Source organism: Tachysurus fulvidraco, chromosome 1 (genome assembly GCF_022655615.1).
Source record: "Tachysurus fulvidraco isolate hzauxx_2018 chromosome 1, HZAU_PFXX_2.0, whole genome shotgun sequence".
Lineage (NCBI taxonomy): Eukaryota > Metazoa > Chordata > Actinopteri > Siluriformes > Bagridae > Tachysurus > Tachysurus fulvidraco.
In genome coordinates, this window is record NC_062518.1 from 24275602 (window position 1) to 24294842 (window position 19241).

The 19241-nt window shown below is 36.3% G+C and overlaps 2 protein-coding genes across 7 annotated transcripts in view; both read right to left on the reverse strand.

The window, feature by feature from the left end:
* Nucleotides 1-4010: 4010 nt before the first annotated feature.
* Nucleotides 4011-5812, reverse strand: gpr25 (G protein-coupled receptor 25). The gene has a single exon (XM_027179697.2). The coding sequence runs from the start codon at nt 5232-5234 to the stop codon at nt 4026-4028; it is 1209 nt and encodes a 402-aa protein (XP_027035498.1). The 5' UTR covers nt 5235-5812; the 3' UTR covers nt 4011-4025.
* A 2426-nt stretch (nt 5813-8238) lies between these two features.
* Nucleotides 8239-19241, reverse strand: part of chd8 (chromodomain helicase DNA binding protein 8) — a 52649-nt gene continuing 41646 nt past the window's right edge. For 5 of the 6 annotated variants that reach the window (XM_027179693.2, XM_027179692.2, XM_027179694.2 and 2 more), the window contains exons 26-40: nt 17653-17809; nt 17476-17565; nt 17291-17394; nt 17040-17163; nt 16876-16951; nt 16031-16311; nt 14968-15194; nt 14054-14701; nt 13859-13974; nt 12582-12803; nt 12369-12464; nt 12147-12248; nt 11402-11512; nt 11065-11175; nt 8239-9111 (exon numbers count right to left, since the gene is read on the reverse strand). In XM_027179693.2, coding sequence (XP_027035494.1) covers nt 8752-9111; nt 11065-11175; nt 11402-11512; nt 12147-12248; nt 12369-12464; nt 12582-12803; nt 13859-13974; nt 14054-14701; nt 14968-15194; nt 16031-16311; nt 16876-16951; nt 17040-17163; nt 17291-17394; nt 17476-17565; nt 17653-17809 — 2825 coding nt within the window. In that variant the 3' untranslated portion in view covers nt 8239-8751. The remainder of the gene's footprint in view (nt 9112-11064; nt 11176-11401; nt 11513-12146; nt 12249-12368; nt 12465-12581; nt 12804-13858; nt 13975-14053; nt 14702-14967; nt 15195-16030; nt 16312-16875; nt 16952-17039; nt 17164-17290; nt 17395-17475; nt 17566-17652; nt 17810-19241) is intronic. The other variant, XM_047821798.1, reaches the window with a different exon arrangement.

Here is a 19241-nt window from a genome sequence, read left to right on the forward strand (position 1 = left end):
TGAACAAACAGAGACCTACAGTGTCTACTGTAAGTCTGTAGGTGAATGGAACCTGAAAATCTAGCTGAGGGTATGGTGACTTTGAAAGAGAAACCACCCACTACCACCCACCCATCTTACTAATGTGGAATTCACATTGATGATTCGCATGTTGAAGTTTGGCATGTTTTACGCCGGAGGCCCTTCCTGAAGCGACCCTCTCTATTTATACAGGCATGTGACCAGCATAGAGATCACTGTCTTACAACCCCCGTGGCTAGATTAACCCAGTGTAGTTCAACTGCAAAGTGAAATGTCATTGTCAATTTTTCAACACTCACTGCTGTCTTTCCATTATTATCTGCAAGGGGACTGAATCAGCTGGTCTCTGATGGTTTCCTGTTGGCTATGGAGTCTCATGCTTTGGCTCAAACAATAAACATGAAGCACTCAACACACTTATTTACATGACCACATTTCACCTCCATCACTGTGTTTCTCAGAATAGACTCTGGTGTGTCACAGGTGTGCCTACTCAGTCTAATCTGGCCATATAGAGATAGCTTACATGCTTTTGTTGTTTAAAAACTGATAAGACTGCTTGACCATTTTCCATTCCATTGCAGTTTTGTAACCCTCCTGAGCGTAGTCTCTATATCATGTGACCAAGAGGCAGATATTCTCTGCTTGTGTCATTTCCCAGCACCAGTCACATTAAATCACTATTATCAACCTGGACACAAGTTTATCACTCATTCCAGCCATTACAGTTTTGGACAGGATGAAATCAATTTCCATCCATCAATTCATCATATCCAAGTCAAGTCAAATCAAGAAGCTTTTATTGTCATTTCAGCCATATTAGCTGATGCAGTACATAGTAAAATGAGACAATGTTTTTCCAGAACCATGGTGCTACATAGAACAAACACAGAGCTACACAGAACAACACGGACCTAAGTAAGTTAGTCCTAGCCACATAAAGTGCGTCTGTGCAACCTAGTGCTAACAGTGCAAGATAAAAAACCAAACCAAAAGCAAAAGACAATACACAAAAGCAGCGTTGACCTACTAGTACATGCTGTATATTCTATAGTACATGTGCAAAATATACTGGTATGAACTTTTAATGTAATAGCAGCAGTTATATGAGGTATTGTAATGAATTGTGCAAAACAGCAATTGACTGAATGTGCAAAACAGCATGTGCAAAGAGCAAAAACAATGTACAAAATAGCATGTAAACAGTTTGATATGGTGGTGCTGTAGATATGGAATGAAAGCTTATTTTACTGATCTCACTTTAACATCTGACAGTTTTGTTTTTTTCAGTTCACCTCCACAATTGATACCTGTGTCCCACAGTATGGTCATGTTAGCGAGAGAGAGAGAGAGGCTTGGACCATTCATCTTTACCAGCTTTACCATCTGTCATTGCTTGCCAGTGAGGAGTGCTTTCAATTAGAACAGCCTAATCTTGTGCTTTTTCACAGCATGTTGCAGTGTTTTAATTTTGCTGGTAATGGCTGGGAGTTTGGGTGGCACCCAGCATGGTTTTCTGCACTGGTTCTTAAGTAGCACCAAAAGTAGCACCAAAACGTACACTTATAACAGTGATCACACTCTCCAATGCTGTTACTTCCTGTGTGAAGCCTAGGCTGTGATAGGTTTAGCTGCTTACTCACTTTTACTGTTTGAAACTGTGTAAGTTTCACCAACAGTGGAGACTTAAAATTTGTGAGTGGTGAGTAGCAGGCTAGCCTCAAATATATCTTTGTTGCCTAAGTCTAAGAGTCAGTGTAAAAGTAGAGCAAACGGCATATGTGCACGGGAAAGTTTCTGAAAAACCACTGTAATTTCCCCACCATAGTAACTGTGTGCATTCTCTGGCTAGTTACAGTACAGATCATCTGTGTTTTTATGTTTATCTCAGATAATCTTAGATAATCATTGTGTGTACTTGTTTTTTTATATAATGGGGAAAAAATTATCCTCTGACATTCTTTTATTTTTAACACAGTGTTTTATTTAGTGCATTTGGTCCAACCAATGTTCTTCTTGAATCTATTTACAAATTTGTTCTTGCTAATGGTAGACTTGTTCTTATAGTTATTAGATTATTTGTGCAAAAACTATGAAATAAAATTGTATCTGTGCAAAAATATAATTGAGCCCTGCATTCTAGTCAGTTATTTTCAGGAAACTTTCCCTAGTTCCCTTTTTGGTAAATACAAGCCTACTCGTTTTCTGTTAACCTTATACTTTGAAATTATGCTGATTAATTTCAAATCAAAGTCAAATCAAATTTTAGTTGTCACATACACATACATACAGGGTACGATATGCAGTGAAATGCTTTATGCACCTGTCCGGTATAAGAATAAAGAATATCAAAAAAGTATAAAAATCAAAAAATAAAATGAGAATAAAATAATAAGAAAGTATAAACTATATAAGAAAACTATATAAAAACTATATAAAATATGAAATATGTGGAGAATATGAAATAATGTATACACATATACAAAATACATATACATAAATGTGTATGGTTTTTAAAGATTGTCTTTAAAGTGTCCAGGTGCAGTATGGTGTGTAAATAGTGTATAAAGTGGCACTGTGCTGATGTTTCACATATGTATCACATAATATTGAACACTCCGAAGAAGCTCTCTTAATAAATAATTCTGCACTTAATTAAAACACATCAGTATATTATTCAGACAAACATCAGTATCCGTATTATGTATAAAAGTTCAATAATGTTTTTGTGGGCAGATCATAGTTCATAAATTTATTTGCTGATCCTTTTTATACTACTTAAAATGTCCAGATTCAGAAATGATATTTTTCTTGTTTAATTAATACAATTTAGTGCAGAAAAAAATAAATACAATTAGCAACAATTTGAATTAATATTTTTAAATATTATAAATAAATATTTATATATTGAAGGTAAAAAACTTTTCTACATATATTTGCAGTTTTAGAACTGCATATTCTTGTTACTATACCTAAACACAGATAGCTGTGTTAATAATGAAACAAAACTAGAGATGAAAGTTCAAACTGGCATAACATTAACCACTGACATAAAAAAAAAGTGTTGTGACTCATTTGTAAAGACATGTGGCCAGGTGTGAACCATTGACCTCTCATGTGTTGCATCTGCCACTTATTTTCTCATGAGAAAATAGGATTTTAAGAAGACCGTTATGTTAGTTAGTTTACCATTTCTGTTGGCAATCAGGGCATTGTGTCAGATGTGTTAAGATTTTTCCGCTACTGACACATATAGTGAAAAAGGACTCCTCTGATCTGAACAAGGTAAGAAAGTTGAAGGAGAACTGATAACAAATATAACAAATGATCAAAATGAAACATGTATTTTTAATAGTTTTAGACTTTATTTCTTAAGATTACAAAATACAAAATAGTTCCTGAGCACAAATGAAAAAAAAGCACTTAAAACATTCTGTTACATGGATTAATGCATCAAATGTGCATGTAAAATAAAAATGGTTTGTTTTCTGAATTGTACTGTATGTGAGCATTAAAAAGACTAATGTTTACTACATCTGATAGTTTAAAAACATGTAATATATAAAATATAAAAAAATATCATGTAAATAAAAGAAAAGAACATAGAAAGTTGTACAATTACATTTATTCCTGCATTTATTAAATTCAGTTTCAGGCATGTTGAAATTACCAATTTGCAGATTTGAGCAATGATTTATGGCAATGAAGCCATAAAGGAAACAGATCAACATCATAAAATTCAGAACTTAAATGTTGAGCAAAACAATCAGTCACATTCATAAAAATATCAAACTGGCATTTTAAATCTACATACTGTATTCTGCTATTTTATACTGAAAAATATAGAGAATATATTTCTGGCCCACATTTGAGGAGAATATACTCCTCAAATATTGGCCAGAAATATATTTTCTATATTTTTATCCTGTTTAAAACAAACGTATTGTTATAAAAAAGCATATATTTCTGCCTTTAGACCATTGATAGCTGTGGCTGAGTAGAGTTCATTTCTTTTGAGTTAGGGAGAAGAGGTGGCCACGGAGTGCAGTGCTTCCCAGGCTCTCTGAGAGACCATTTGAGGCAGTTGAATTAGATGACATGTAACTCTGCTGTATATCCCCCTTGCCAGTGCATGACTTGCACTGTGCGGCTGCGCTGCGCCTAAAATGCTTATCCAGGAACAAGTAAATGACTGGATTCAGACAACTGTTGAGAAAGGCCAGGCAGGAGGAGATGATGAGCCCTCTGGCCAAATACATGTAGGTGTCATCATTCAGCTTGATGTTACTGATCTTACAGAGTACTTGAATTGTCCTTAACATATTATAGGGAAGCCAAGATACCAGAAAAACAATAACAATGGTAAAAACAATTTTGAGAGAGTGGCGACATCGGGCTTCAGCACGTGAATTTCCAGCAGAGACACAGTGGTGCCGCAGTTTGACCACAATTGAGCCATAACATAGGATGATAATCAGCACAGGCAGCACAAAGGTCAGAAAGACTGATAGCAGAATCATACCTTGGAAAAAGGAGGAATCCAGGTCATCTATACAAAAGTCACCTTCAATCAACCCACGATAAACCAGTGATGGTGTCCCCAAAATCAGGGACAATCCCCATACCACTCCACAAGTTAGATGTATGCATTTGCTGCTCCGGAGAAAGTGAGAGTCCATAAGGCGCACTATGGCAAGGTAACGGTCCACACTCATGCATGTGAGAAAGAAAATGTTGGAAAAGCGGTTGACTGCAATGACATAGCTGCTGATCTTGCACATCAGCTCCCCAAAAGGCCACTGGTTATGCTTCCCAGCTGAGACAGCCCATAGCGGCAAAGTGAAGACAAAAACCAGGTCTGCTAGAGCAAGGTTCAGCACAAATGTATCTACCAGACGTGCATTCTTCTTGTGCCTGTTACCAATAATTATGATGACAAACAGGTTCCCAGTGAATCCAGCAAAGAACATAATGAAATAAAACATGGGGAGATAGATGTGAGACATGGAGAGAGGTTGCTCCTTCAGCGCAGTGACTGACGTTGGAATCACCGTATCATTCAAATCATCGTAGAGGTATTGATAAGATGAGTAATCATCCGTATGATTTTCCATTGTGGTATTAAAGAATGCCACCTCAGTGCTGCTTGTCATCTGTGCTTCTCTAACTGGCAAAGCAGAAAAAAAAACATATTCAGCCACACACTTGCACATGTGACACAACCACAAACTGCAGAAGCAAGTACTCTTTTTGATCTGATAAGTAGGTATGCAAATCTCTTTAGCAAATCATAAATAATCCTATTTCATTAAACACCTTTCATTAAAAACATCATTTTATATTTTAATATTGTACTGTATTACTTTGGAACAAAAAAATACTGTATATATGACTAGACAGACCTAAAAGTACATGGCTGATAATAGTTCTATAATTTTCAACAGTTGAAACCAATGAATCAAAAGTGCAACCGTAGGGTTTGGTGATTGCAGTAAATGGCATCAAAATGCTTTATTCAAAAGCATGCCAGCTAACAGTATACGGATTACAAACATATGCCATAAGGGGAAGATTTTTTTATGTGTGGTTTTGGTTTCCTGATTTTTCTAAAGCAATATTTACAAACTGCACATATTTAGTGTTCTCCTACACCTTGTAATATTAAAGTATTCATTTATTTATTTGTTTGTTTGTTTTTGTAGTGCAAGAAACTATATATGAGAGCAACCAGTGACACAATCTCACCTAAGGCTTTACACAGCTTTACAAGTACAGGACAGGAAGAGTTAGATAAACTTATTACTACAGCTAAATCAACATGTTCACTAGACCCCATCCCAACTAAACTACTGAAAGAAGTGTTACATAAAGCTGGTGAGCCTCTTCTTAATATCATTAACTCCTCGTTATCTTTAGGTTATGTCCCGAAGTCTTTCAAGTTGGCAGTTATTAGGCCACTCATCAAAAAACCTAACTTAGACCCTAATGAACTATCAAATTACAGACCTATCTCACACCTTCCGTTTATGTCTAAAATACTTGAAAAGGTTGTGTCTGTTCAACTGAGCTCCTTCTTACAGGAGAGCAACATCCTTGAAGAGTTTCAGTCAGGTTTCAGGCCCCATCATAGCACAGAAACTGCACTTGTCAAAGTTACAAACGACCTGTTCTTAGCTTCGGACCAAGACTGTATGTCACTATTAGTTCTACTTGACCTTAGTGCTGCATTCGACACTATAGATCACAACATTCTTCTAGATCGCTTACAATATTACACAGGTATTCATGGTCAGGCTTTAAGCTGGTTTAGATCCTACCTGTCTGACCGATACCATTTTGTAGAATTAAATGGTGAAGTCAATTCTAAGAAAAGGCCATGATCGAAAATCTGCAGGCTTTTGGAAGATTTTGGTCTAAAGACAATAACATGATGTTTGTGGTAAACCAAATATTGCTCAACACCAAAATGTCTCCCACACAAAATGGATGCTTCCAAATATATGTAATCGTTGATGAAATATTTTCTAGACATCCGGCATTTCTGCATTTAAGCAGAAACATATGTTCTAACAGAAGAATTTAATTCAAAAGAAAAAAAATCTTACTCTGACTCTCTAAACCTGATCTTCCGGTCTTTGAGGAGGACCCTTACCCCTGCTTCTGACCCTTTACACTATGGATGTTGTCATTTTGAACCTGGCCCAAATAGTGCCTCATTATTCGTTGCTTTTACCCATAAAACTCAACAATAGATGGGTTGATGAGAGTAAAAACCTCAGAGTTTATAGTGTTTCTTGATTTGCATATAGGGTTCTGAAGGCAACTCACATCCTGTTTGTTCTCAGCCATTTTCTTACTAAGTACATTTTAAAGCTGCATGTGCAGCAGACACAGACAGTGGTTGAGATACTTGCCTGGCCATATTGTTAATAAACACAGTACCTGTACATGTCGAGAGTGCACACACAAGATAATGTATCAGCCAACTCAAACTGCAATTACAGCATTATTAATTAATATGTAAAATTTTAATTGTAGTCATATCATTTTTGCCAGTATACTAATTATACCGTTGTCAGGAGATTTTGGCACCTTGACTGACTGAGGCACCCTGCTAGTCATCTGACATCATTTTAATCAGAATAATGTAAGAGGAATTTTGTAATGTAACTGAAACTATACTGGTAACAGATAGTGCAACATATTTTTTCAGGAAATAAATTGCTGTTCACCATGATTTTCATCTAGCTCCTGCAGCAACATACCCATCTAAACAGAGGTGTGTGCCCTTATGGTGGAGTTTTTTGGTATATTTGCTATGCGCTGCCAGTCATTCTGGCTTACTGCACTAGTACAGCTCTGCAGGGGAATCCTTTCTACCTGCACAAAACAAAATGCTTTACATTGTGTATTTATTCTAGACCGTTAATGTGTACTAATACAAAACAGTTTTATTTCTATTATAGTTATTATAATTTTTTATATTTTAATTTAATTTTAAAAACCTCGTGTTGGCTACAAATCTATCAGAAGGCTGATTTTACGTACCAAAAGCCTATAATTGAATGTAAGGACAGTCTCAAATGTGAGAACCTGCAACAACCATGTAACATGCTCTAAAAGTGCTAGTTTTCTCACTGAAATGCTTCTGTTAAGTTTTAAACTCAACTTATTTTTGTTTCGTACTGCTAGGTTTCTCAGAACCTTCTGGTTACATAATTGCACTTTTCCCTTCGATAACTTTACACTTTACAGTAATTATTACAATCACACTATCTGGTGTCACCCAGATATCTTTCTGGTGTTACCTTCGGGTCTGGTTCCCCTCATATCGTCTTTCTCATATCATCTAAGGGACTTCTCCCTTGCCACCGGCTTGCTCATTCGGGACAAACATTAAATAAAATGTTAAACGTTTTTGTTATTTAGAATTTTTATATTCTTATGAAGCTGTATTTGACATCCATTGTTAAACGTGCTATACAAATTAAACTGGATTAACTTAGTATTCTGAATTGAATACAAATCTTTTATTTTTTAATTGAATGTCTCCTCTTTTTTTCTCCTCTGTGGTCAATTTTTGTCTTGCTTTTCTACTTCTTTGCTCAACCTGGTATCGTGAAGGTGTTGCTATTGTGAAGCATTTTATGTTTTGGTTTATATCTCCAAAACGGTTTATAAAAAAAAAAAAAAAAAAAAAAAAGACCGATTCCATGGTAGATTGTTATTCATGTTTACATTAGTTGGAGTCAATTCATCAAACAAAAATGAACAAAAGTTTTGCATTAATATTACCAACTATACATTGTACAATACACCATAAAGTCTTGGTTGCAGTATTCACTGGAAAAAAAATTAAAGCCATGTTCTTTGTGACATAGGCACAGTTAAAATTGACCGAGGTACCACCATGGCTCAGCTCGAAATATAAATATGAACCCTTCAGCAATCCATTCCAAGGACAGTCCAGCCAGAGGTTCTCCACAGCCACAGAACATGAAGGGAATGCTGAACAATAGTTTACCAGATGAGGAGTACATACAATTTACTGGTATTTGAGTCTGCATAATAGGCCAATCATACGTTTTAAAGTCTATGATAATGCCACCATAAAACTAACAAAACAGGAAAAAAATAATCACAATTTCTTATCAGCAGCAAGAAAAATTTATAAAGTGTAGGAGTAGACACAGTAAAAGAATTTCATGATCTCTCGTGAATGAGACCTAGTCAATCTTCTGAACATGAGGAAGAATCAGAATTTTTAGGTGCCATAATCACATCATCCAGAATAGCCTCCCTATCAGAGCTATCATATCCAATTGGTGACAAAGCATCTCCTTTGTCCATGTCCAGAGAACTAGTCTCCAACTTGGCATCAAATGTAGAAGTCAGGAGGTGGTGAGAAGTTGTAAGGGAACTACTGTCCAGATCTTCATCATCCATAATATAAGCCCCATCAGAAACCAGTGTCTCATTTTCACCTTCCTCCAGTTGAGGGTCAAGTTGGTCTGAAGGGTTGGTGAGGTAATTGTGGTTCTGTCTGGAGACAGTCAGCAGTCGATGAAAAAAATGCTCTGGCAGGAAGCCCTGGAAAAACAATATATTAATTGTTAGCCCCAGCATGCCAAATATCTTCGTTCTGAGCACACACAGCCCTTAGGCAGTCAGTATTACTATGTGAGAGCAGTATGCTTATTTTACCAAATATTGAAAAAAAACATTTGATATAGTGAGTGTGTATAGTTTATAGCAAGTATCTAATCTAATAATGAAGCTAGAAAATGACAATGATGATAATTATTGCACAAAAAGAAAATACAGATGATGCATTTATTAAATGTGAATCAAAATGTGCAGGTGAATTCTTTTTAGGTAATTAGTCCTTCATTTTAACAGTGGTTGCTAGAGGCACCAATGAGGCACATTGTTGGGCTGAGGACAAACCACACACCTGAAATTAAAGATCACTGGGCACAGAACAAGAGATATTTTCTAGTCTTAAAATAATTGAATTTTGAAATAAGGATTTTTTTTAAATTGTGATCATTGATGGTGTCCAAAATTTATGTTGTAATTACATCAAGTTACAGTTAAAGGTACACTTAACAGTTTAAACTTCCTTAATCAAATATATGGACTATTTCCCTTATGTTAGCAGATTGGTACATGACCCACAATGCTGCTCATATGGGCCATGGTTTTTGATGTGCATACAGCTGTATGACTGCATAATTACATGAGAAAAGCCTAGGGAAACTGAGAACATGAAAACTTGTTCTTACCACGCAAAAAAAAAAAACGATCAACATTTTTACATAACTAGGATAGCTCAGTAATTCGTAACCATAAGTTAGTGAAATGCCTGATCTGATTATAGAGTATGATATTTTTGTGTCATCTAAATGGAATTTTTTTCATAGTGAATAATAAGGTCATCTCTAGCAGGGGCTACAGCAGATTATAGTAATGATATCTAGTGTTATGCTCACAAATATTGCAAGGCTTTAAGTAGATCCTGGTTAATTATAGAAATAATTGTATCATTTCTATAATACACTAAAGCATTTAATACTAAAAAGCTGCTCCAAAAGATTCCTGTTGCCTAAAACCAATTCCCCCAAAATTCTAAAATCCATCAAACCAGAACAGATTTAATATTTTGACAATTGAATAATTATGGCAAACATTTCTGAATTATATAGCCTACAGGTTGAAAATAAGTTTTTGCAGCCTGCCGTCCCTCCGCAAGCAGGATTTCTGCATTCACTCTAAAGAATTCTCAATTCTTCCTTTATGAAATACTCAGAACAGACCATTTGGTAACAACGAACATGCCACAGATAAAGTTCCAAACTTTTGCCCCATTCAGATGCATAATATAGGCTAATTATATATACAGTGCCTTGCAAAAGTATACATACCCACTGGACTTTTTCACATTTTGACATGGTACAAAATGTGTGGAAGTGAAGTGGAAGGAAAATGATAAATGGTGTCCTAATGTTTGGTATATTTAATAAAATACATTTTTCTTCTTGGTTGTAACGTCAAAATGTGGAAAAGTTCAGTGGGTATGAATATTTTAGTTTAAATTTTTAAAGTTTATAAATTTTAGTTTGAAATCGTTTTAAACATTTGAGTTTATAATGATGACTGTTGTTGTGCAAGGCAAACAAGACCAAAGCTTACTCCTAGTTATTCTGATTGTCAACAGGTTTTAAAAAGAAAGTGTGACACTTAGTGGTAAGTGGTAGTATTTTCTTTCTCTACTGACTGCCAAGCCAACTCAAAACTCTTATTTTTAGCTCAATTTGCCCATCAATGAACTGCACCATAAGCCTATAGTCATTCAAACACATACTATCTAATGTGCTAGTTATCGCAGTCAGGTTCATGCATCAAGTACAAATGTTCAAATATAATCTGAAGGCATTTAGATCCAAATCAGGTGAACAATGTAGAAATTGCAGCATTTGCTTAGTTTATCAAATATACAATCATTTCATAAAACCTACAACTAATATTCAAAAGGTGACTAACCGAGTTGCGTACAGTGTCTGCCCATTCTGGTGCTACTACATGATCAGGATTTTCTTCAAGGTACTCCTTAAGGTCCTGCAATGCAGGCCCGTACACCCCAGCAAAATGAACCTAACCACACATGTAAGACAAAGTAAGCCAATTTACACATACAAGAGGTAAGAGTAACAGCTCATAGATCAACAAATCTTTAATAAAGCTCTTTTTTGCATATATTGATATAAAAAAGTGGATTATGTATACTGTCAAAGATTTCCATAAAAATAAATCTTGCTAAAACAAAATTATATAATAAATATACAGTTTTTTCTTGGTTAAAAAAAACCTCTCCCCTAACCTTCTTGCCAGTCTTCATGTCAATAACCTTAACTCTTTCACTGCCAGTTGTTGCTTGTTCCTTTTCAGTTCTCTTCTTTCTTCTTTTCCTTTTGGTCCTGTTCACCAGCAGCTGTGATTCATTAAGAAAGTGTATCAGAATAACTGTCTGCAATGTGGTGGTGGTGGTGCTAGTGACATGAAACTAGACAAGGCAGAAATTACTGTTCCTGGAAAACTTAACACACATTTAAGTCAGCAGATCTTAAGTGAGTTTAAAAGAGTTTTTTCATTTCCCTACTATTAAACATAGCGACTGTGGTGAACTGGCCACGGAGTGCAAAAGGTTTTTTGCAGTTTCAGTAATGTAATTTCTTTTTTTTTTTTAAATATACAGTCTCACTATATTTTACGGGTAGTACTAGTGCATACGTACAGATCACATAGTAAAGGAGAAAAATAAACCACATTTCATGTGATTAAGTACAGTAAAAATGCGAATAAAATGAAAATGCACAAGCTATTCATGTTGCTAGTGAGATGCTGTTGTCAGTCATTATAACTCTGCAAGGTTTGTCTATCATTAGTAGATGCCTATTTTAAAACATCTATATTGTTATTTTGTTGTGAGGCTTCTGATGATTTGAAGCTGAATTATAACTGTGAGAAGTCCAACATAGTGGATTAGGTCATGAATATAATCTCGATACAGCTTATGGTAAACCTTAACATGCTTCAATAGTGATTGAACAGTTACAATTTCACACCTCTAGCATGTCACCCTCAACTGCATATTCAGGATTTTCTTTGAGCCAGTTGGGCAGGTCCCTCTTACGAGGAGCATACGGTACTCCCTCCGTATCTGATGACTAATGGAGGAAAAAAAATAAATAAAAGATGACTATGTTGTCAAGATGACAAAATTTGCATCAAATCATGTGCCAAGTGTTCTGAGAAAATGTTATAGTCCTAGAGAGCCATTGTGGTACCTCTTGTTCTCTTCGCCGTCGCCGTCCACTTGTCTCTCTTGATGACCCATTAGGTATTAAAGCCTGTTTGGAGAAGGTTAATTTCAGTCCTTCCTCCTAAAAGCACAGTTCAAATGGATAATTAACAATAATATACACTGTAAAAAAAAAAAAAAAAAAAAACTTTCATCCATCAAATTTTCAGCAACATTTTGAAGTCTGTCCCTTCCTCACTTTTAAGAGTTTAACAGTAAATTCTGTTTCCTCTCCATTCTGTCCAGAGTGGGTACTGCTCCCTTTGCGAGATATTCGAGTGTATCCTAGGTCATCTCCAAGCCCCTGCTCATCATAAGCTAGTGTAAGCTGAGGATCTGAGGTATACCGTCGTCCAGATGGCCAGTGCCCCGTCAGAACCAGAGTACAAAGGTTATCAATCCGGTTTATTAATATGCGATCCTAAAAATAAAAAAATAAATTAATTAAGAACAGTAAACTACCAAGACTTTACCAAGCATGCTCAGACAATGAAATCCACTGGCAGTATTTTTCAACCATAAGTGCATTTATTGTTCCCTGTACAGTGCATTCAAAATGTAGTCAACCACTTACCTCCTCCCTCTCATTTTGTTAAATCACAGCCTTACTCTAAAATGTAACCTACGCTAACTGAGTTTTTTTTGTCTCATCAATATGCACAGTATACTCAATATACTGTATAATATACAAAATAGAGTACAAAAGATGAATGTAATAATAGGATTTCACAATCATTTGTAAAACAATCAAGCATGGATAGTGTACAGGTTTAAAACAGCTGAGGGCAAAATATTACATACACTCAGGCTAAAGATATTCAATCTTAATTCCACATATTTTGATACTACTATACATTTTGTTTGGCAATTCAATTAGGACTTTTATTTTGTTCACAATAAAAGTCATTTTAAAACAATTTATTGGGTTATTTATTAGTAAATATTTATAAAAGCTTCTCGCTGTGTGATTTTGCCCTAGTTCTAGGTTTAGAATTGCTTGGCAGAGTTCCTTCCCTGTGTTGGCACACATCTTTTCAGAATAAAGTGAAAAATAATTTCACATCCCCTTCTGTTGCATTTCTATTTTTTTGAATAACACTTTTATTTTTTTTACAAAGACAAAAACATGATCAAGCAGCAGCAACCTCAGGTGTGTGTGTCTAAAATAGACACACATTACTCAATAGTTCACTGTATACACACTCGTATTGATGTTTTTAACCAGTATTTTAAGAGGTACAAGCAATACTCTCCATCCAATCCAACAAAGCAATGAATTACCAAATCTACATGGTAAAGTTTAAATATAGTTATCTTTGTTTCTGTTGTTTCTGTCACCATATACATTAGTGTTCGGAATCTTTATATGGAGAAAACTGGATTTCTAAAAAGTTTATTGTGAATATTCTGAATACCGCTTTGTGTTATTTTTAATGATTGTTTTTCAAAAACAGAAAAAAAGGAAGAAAGAAATACCTTAGGCCAGTCAACCCTAAGTGGGTCACTGAACCTTTCTGGTGGAGCGCCATCTTGAGACGCAGTGAATGAATGGGTGCTGTTCTCTTCATCTGCATCACAGATCTTCAGTGGTTCTGTAGAAAGACTCCAGAATTCAGGCAAATATATGACCATTAAAGACAATCACACAAAACACACACAGTAATATTTTACCTTGCTCATCTCTCTCTGCATCACTGTCCCCACTGACATCTGAACTAGGAGAGCGATGGGAAGAGGTAGATGATTCAGTATCAGAATCGGTGTCTGAATCTGAAGGCCCTCCATCTGTCTCGCCTTGTTTCCTTCCACCCTCTCTGGGCTCTCTACCTTTCATTTTATTCCAAGACCAGCCTATCTGTGCTCTTCTTTTTCCTTCAGAGTGAGAGAACGGTATGGCTGGAAGGGATGATGAACAAATGGTTTCCAAAATGTGTTTATCACCAGTTTTTACTTCTCTAATGTTGTCTCCCTGTTGTGGTGGACTGTGTGTAAGGGTTTGTGCAGCAATGCATGCTTGCTGTTTCTGCACATAGTCATGATGAGATTGGATAAAGGAGAAACGTGAGTCTGAGAATATGAGGTGCTCTGTGCGGCTTAAACCACAGCTGGCAGCACCTAGCAGCAGTTCATGATCATGCTGTGGTGTGCTCCACCAAATGGGTAGGTCAGAGCTGGATGGTGCCAAAGCAAGTTGTTCCTTTAAGGAGGGATTAGGAAGGACAAGCTCACGTAGGCGAGACAACAGGCTGATTCTGTAGAGTGCTCGCGAGGCTCGCTCTTCAGTGATAGGTGCAAGAGAGTGGGACAAATCTGGAGTTTCTGTCACAAGAAGAGGGGGGGGGGGGGGCAAGACCATTTATTGTGTGGAGTGGATAAAATGGCAAAACTATTATGTGGCATTACATTTTCAAAAAAATACTGTGTAAAACCTATTTCCTAATAATATGATCTACTTTTTTTTACAATATAATTTCTTTGGAACTTGTCTTTCTAAAAACGTGATAAGTACAATTTTATTTTAAACAAATATATACACATACAAAAAAAACACATCAAAAATACAATAATAGATACTATACCCTTACCTCCAGTAGGTTGCAAGTGACAGACCCTGCGACACATAGCAACAAAGCTATGGAAGTATCGGTTTAGGCTCTCATCAGTTTTCTTGTCTAGCCTTGCATATGTGCGGAAACGTTTCCAGTCCAGTTTGGCCTCCCTACCCTCATGGGGTTCCATCTCAGTCTTTATGCCTTCCACACCAAATGTGGACACCACCCGATAAAAGTCACACTCTTCTCTACGAGTCCACCTGAAACAGATTTAATAATTTGGCAGATGCTCTCTGTATGTATAAGTAAAGGTATACAAACATCTCATATCAGGTAGCAGCAAAAGAACTCAGCCAAGACCTGCGCAATAAGATTGTTGCACTACACATTAACAGTACTGGTTTCTGATTTTCAATCAGTTTTTTTCAATCAGAATGTTAAACTCATAAATGTTTCTGTAAGCACCACTGTGGCTATTATCCGCAAGTAGAAAGAACATCATTCAACCACGAACCAGCTCTATACAGGAGCTCTTTGGAAGATTTATCATCCCTCAAAAAATTATGCAGAAGGTACAGCTGTTATGGAAAATGGAAAAAACAAATGAATCATTCTTACAGAGTGAAAGAATCGTGAGGTGAAGGTCTTGGCTCTTTGCCTCTACCCGTCACAGACGTTTATATATTTTCATTCAGAAGTGGTTAAGCCTTTTTCTAACCCATCAACTGATTTTAATTTGCACAGGTACTGTAGGAGGTAGAACTTAGTGAATTCTTGGTATACTGCTTTTTCCTCAGCATGTTCAATGCTACTTTCCTGTGTCATTACACCTTATTAAGTATAACTTTTTATGGATAACAATTAGTAGATTTCCTGAGTTAATACCAACGTCTATTCAAAATCCATGTGAATTGCTGCATTTAAACTGTATTTTAATTAAAATATACACAATCACTATATACGCACACTTTATATATGTACATTACTATACATTATAGTATATATATGTGTGTGTGTATATATATATATATATATATATATATATATATAGACACACACACACACACACACACACATTCACACGTACAAGACATACCTTTGCTGTCGCTCTTGTCGTGCAAGCTCTTTGAGCTTAGTGGCCTGTTCACAGCGCCGACGCCGCCGATCTCCTTTTTCTGCTGCCTCCATCTTGAGCTGTTCTCGTCTATAACTGCGCTGGTATGCTGTAATTAGCCTCCGTAGTCGAGCTGTGAGGGAGGAACTTGTTGGCCAGTAACAGCTGCCCATAGATCCTGAGGATTGTGCCTCAACTGGCACAGCAGTGGAATATGTGGAATGATCCTCTGCAAAGAACTCATCCAAGTTCCTGGAGTCAGTCTACGATGGGAAAAAAAAACATTTTTTATAGCAGACATGAGTCATTAGTTAATAAAATATTTTTTTCATAAATGTGATAAAATACAATACATCTGACAAGGAACTTTTTCTCTGTGTAATTACTTTTATTTTGTAAAAATGTTTGGAAATCCTTTCTATCTGCAGGCTATCGAGTCCCTATATATTATCTAGCTCTGTTCATTAAAATTATATATATATATATACACACACACACACACACACACATATATACATACACACACACACACACACATATACACACACGCACACATACACACAACAGATTTTACACATCACAAAATGTCTTGGTTTTATATCTGGGTTTGGAATCCAGATAATAGTAAAGTGTTACTAGGAGAAGAACAAAAAATACCACCCAAAGATACATAAATATATTCTTATTTTTGATCACTGTATTATGGACAGTAACAAAAATAAATAATAAAAAAGTAGTCTTTAATAGCATCTAGGGAAATTTCTTTTAATAAACAATAAAAGAAATCTTATGGTCACAATCTGTTTCAGTGTAATCAGGGACCTTACCTCTTCATACATGTCTTTGCTGTGCCTTAATAAAGGCTTGAACTCTGGATCCTCTGAAAACTTGTCAAAGACTCCTCTATAAAAACATGCAGTGAAATTAGATAAAATTTTTGATGTCTCTCAATATTTGTTAAATCACAGAGGAGGAAAAAAATGCAGGTTACCCATCTCTCAAATCTGGATCTGCTGAGTGTTGTTCAGCTTTTATGTCCTGATCATCAGGGCGACCACATCTCTCCAGGAAACACAAACAGGGATCAGCACGCATTGTAGTATACATCTCATATCCTAACAAAAAGATGAAAGAAATTTATATCATAGTACCGGCTTTAAATGATTTCCATGCTCAACATGCCCTCAAATAATTCCTTTTTTTTTAAGGAACACATTTAAAAAAACTATAGCAACTGCTCACCATGTTTGAATACACCGATAAGCAAACATCGATCAGCCTCTGTATCCCACCAGCCTGATGGAAAATCCTGCTGTTCCATCTCAGGCAGCCAAATGTCAATATCCCTGAATAAAGCATCATGTCAGTGTGTGCAAACCCTCTGAATAAATGCTTGAAAAAAAATCAAAAATACTGCTGTCTCAGACCTGCTGTCAGCACCATCAAGTATAGAAGTCACGTGTTCACCAATAACTTCCTGTTTCAGGTAGTACAGCATACGTACACGCAACAATACCCTGAGAACAAGAATCATTATCAATAAGCGAGTTTGCAGGGTTAAAGGACATCTTGAAAAGGATTGACAGTAAGCAAAGACTAGATACTTGTTACACTGGTGTTTGAGGTGCTTCCGATAGCTGTCATCCAACAAAAGGGTATCTGGATTATACTTCCGGATCCAATCTGCCTTTTGCACATCAAAAGAGCTCTGAGCCTTAACTCTTTTCCCTTTTCTTCCACGAGGCACTGGGATGGACAAACCTGTGAAAGATAAGAGATTGTGAGAGATTGCATTTTTATAAAGAAAAAGAACATTTCTGACTTCTGATGTCCAATACTAGCACCAACAAGTTGTTGCTGTTGGGCCCTTGTCACAGTTCAGAATTCAGGGCCTGGCACATCAATAAATTTAAGTTAAAGGTCCCTGCATGGAACATCTAGAACAAAATTTGAAGGTTTCCTCGAAAGAAATGTTACTTTAACCAATAATTTTGTCATAGGTAAGCCCACTAAAAGTAGTTCTCATAGTTTATTATATATTTTTGTTTAAATATGCATAGTAAACGTGTATTAGTATTAAATGCATTCACTCGGTCTCTCCCTCACCCCTATCTCCTCTACTTCTCTCTTTCATTTACATGACTTACAGGATGCAGCTGTCTACACTATTTCCTTTGCAGACAATCAAAGAAAGAAGTACATTGACAACTGTGTGTTACGTCTTTCTTCCTGCCAGCCTGCAACGGATACCACGGAGGAACAGTGTCTAAGCTGATTGGAAATTAATTCAGATAATATATAAACTAATATTTAGAATCTAACAATATGCTATTATTTTAATTATCAAATAATAAATAAGACCTTACAAGTAATTATTGTGTGTTTTATGGCCAAAATGGTTCACTACCCTGGATATGCTGACTGGACTCGATATTGTGCTCAATCGGATATGGAGCTGTCAAAGTAAATTAAAGGTACTGATCTATAATATGTGCATTTCCATTGCCTTTCCAACCACCATGAGTGGTATTTCATTTTTTTTTAAATCACCTATACCAGTAGGTCTGGAGGAAACAACTCACCCTAAGTCTGACTGGAAGTGACTGGCACACTCGCGCTACCTGGGTATGATGCTGACTTTTTAAGATCTTGAGTGGCATCTCTCATAATATAGTCTATGTCAAGGCCTTTTGTGCAGTGCCCAGTCATAGCATTGTGCTTTTGAGCCTTAGTAAGGACCCCTTTTGTGGACAGGTTAGAAATTCTACTTAGAAATTATCCCAAGAGAAATGTGTGTTCTATGGCCAATTTACACCAGTCTAATGTATGTTAGGAAGTGTCTCAAGTGGTCCTCACCCTGGTGGGGGTGCACACAAGACAATCATCCAAACCAAACAGTATCCAAATTTTCTTTGATTTTAGGGACAAAGTGACAAGCATGCATCTTGTGAACTGGAATGCCTGTCCCTAGGAGGCAAATCTCAAAAAACATCCGGTCTCATAAGTGCTACATGAAAATATGCATCACGCACACACATCAACTGGTATGAGCTAGTCCTGTGGTTACGTAACTACATACAAGATCATCTAAATTTCAGCATGTGAAGTGGTAGGATTTATAGGAAATCCCACAGTATTTCACTTTGTGCATGAGCTGGAGAGCCACAGTTAAATGCGGTTAATAACAATGTGT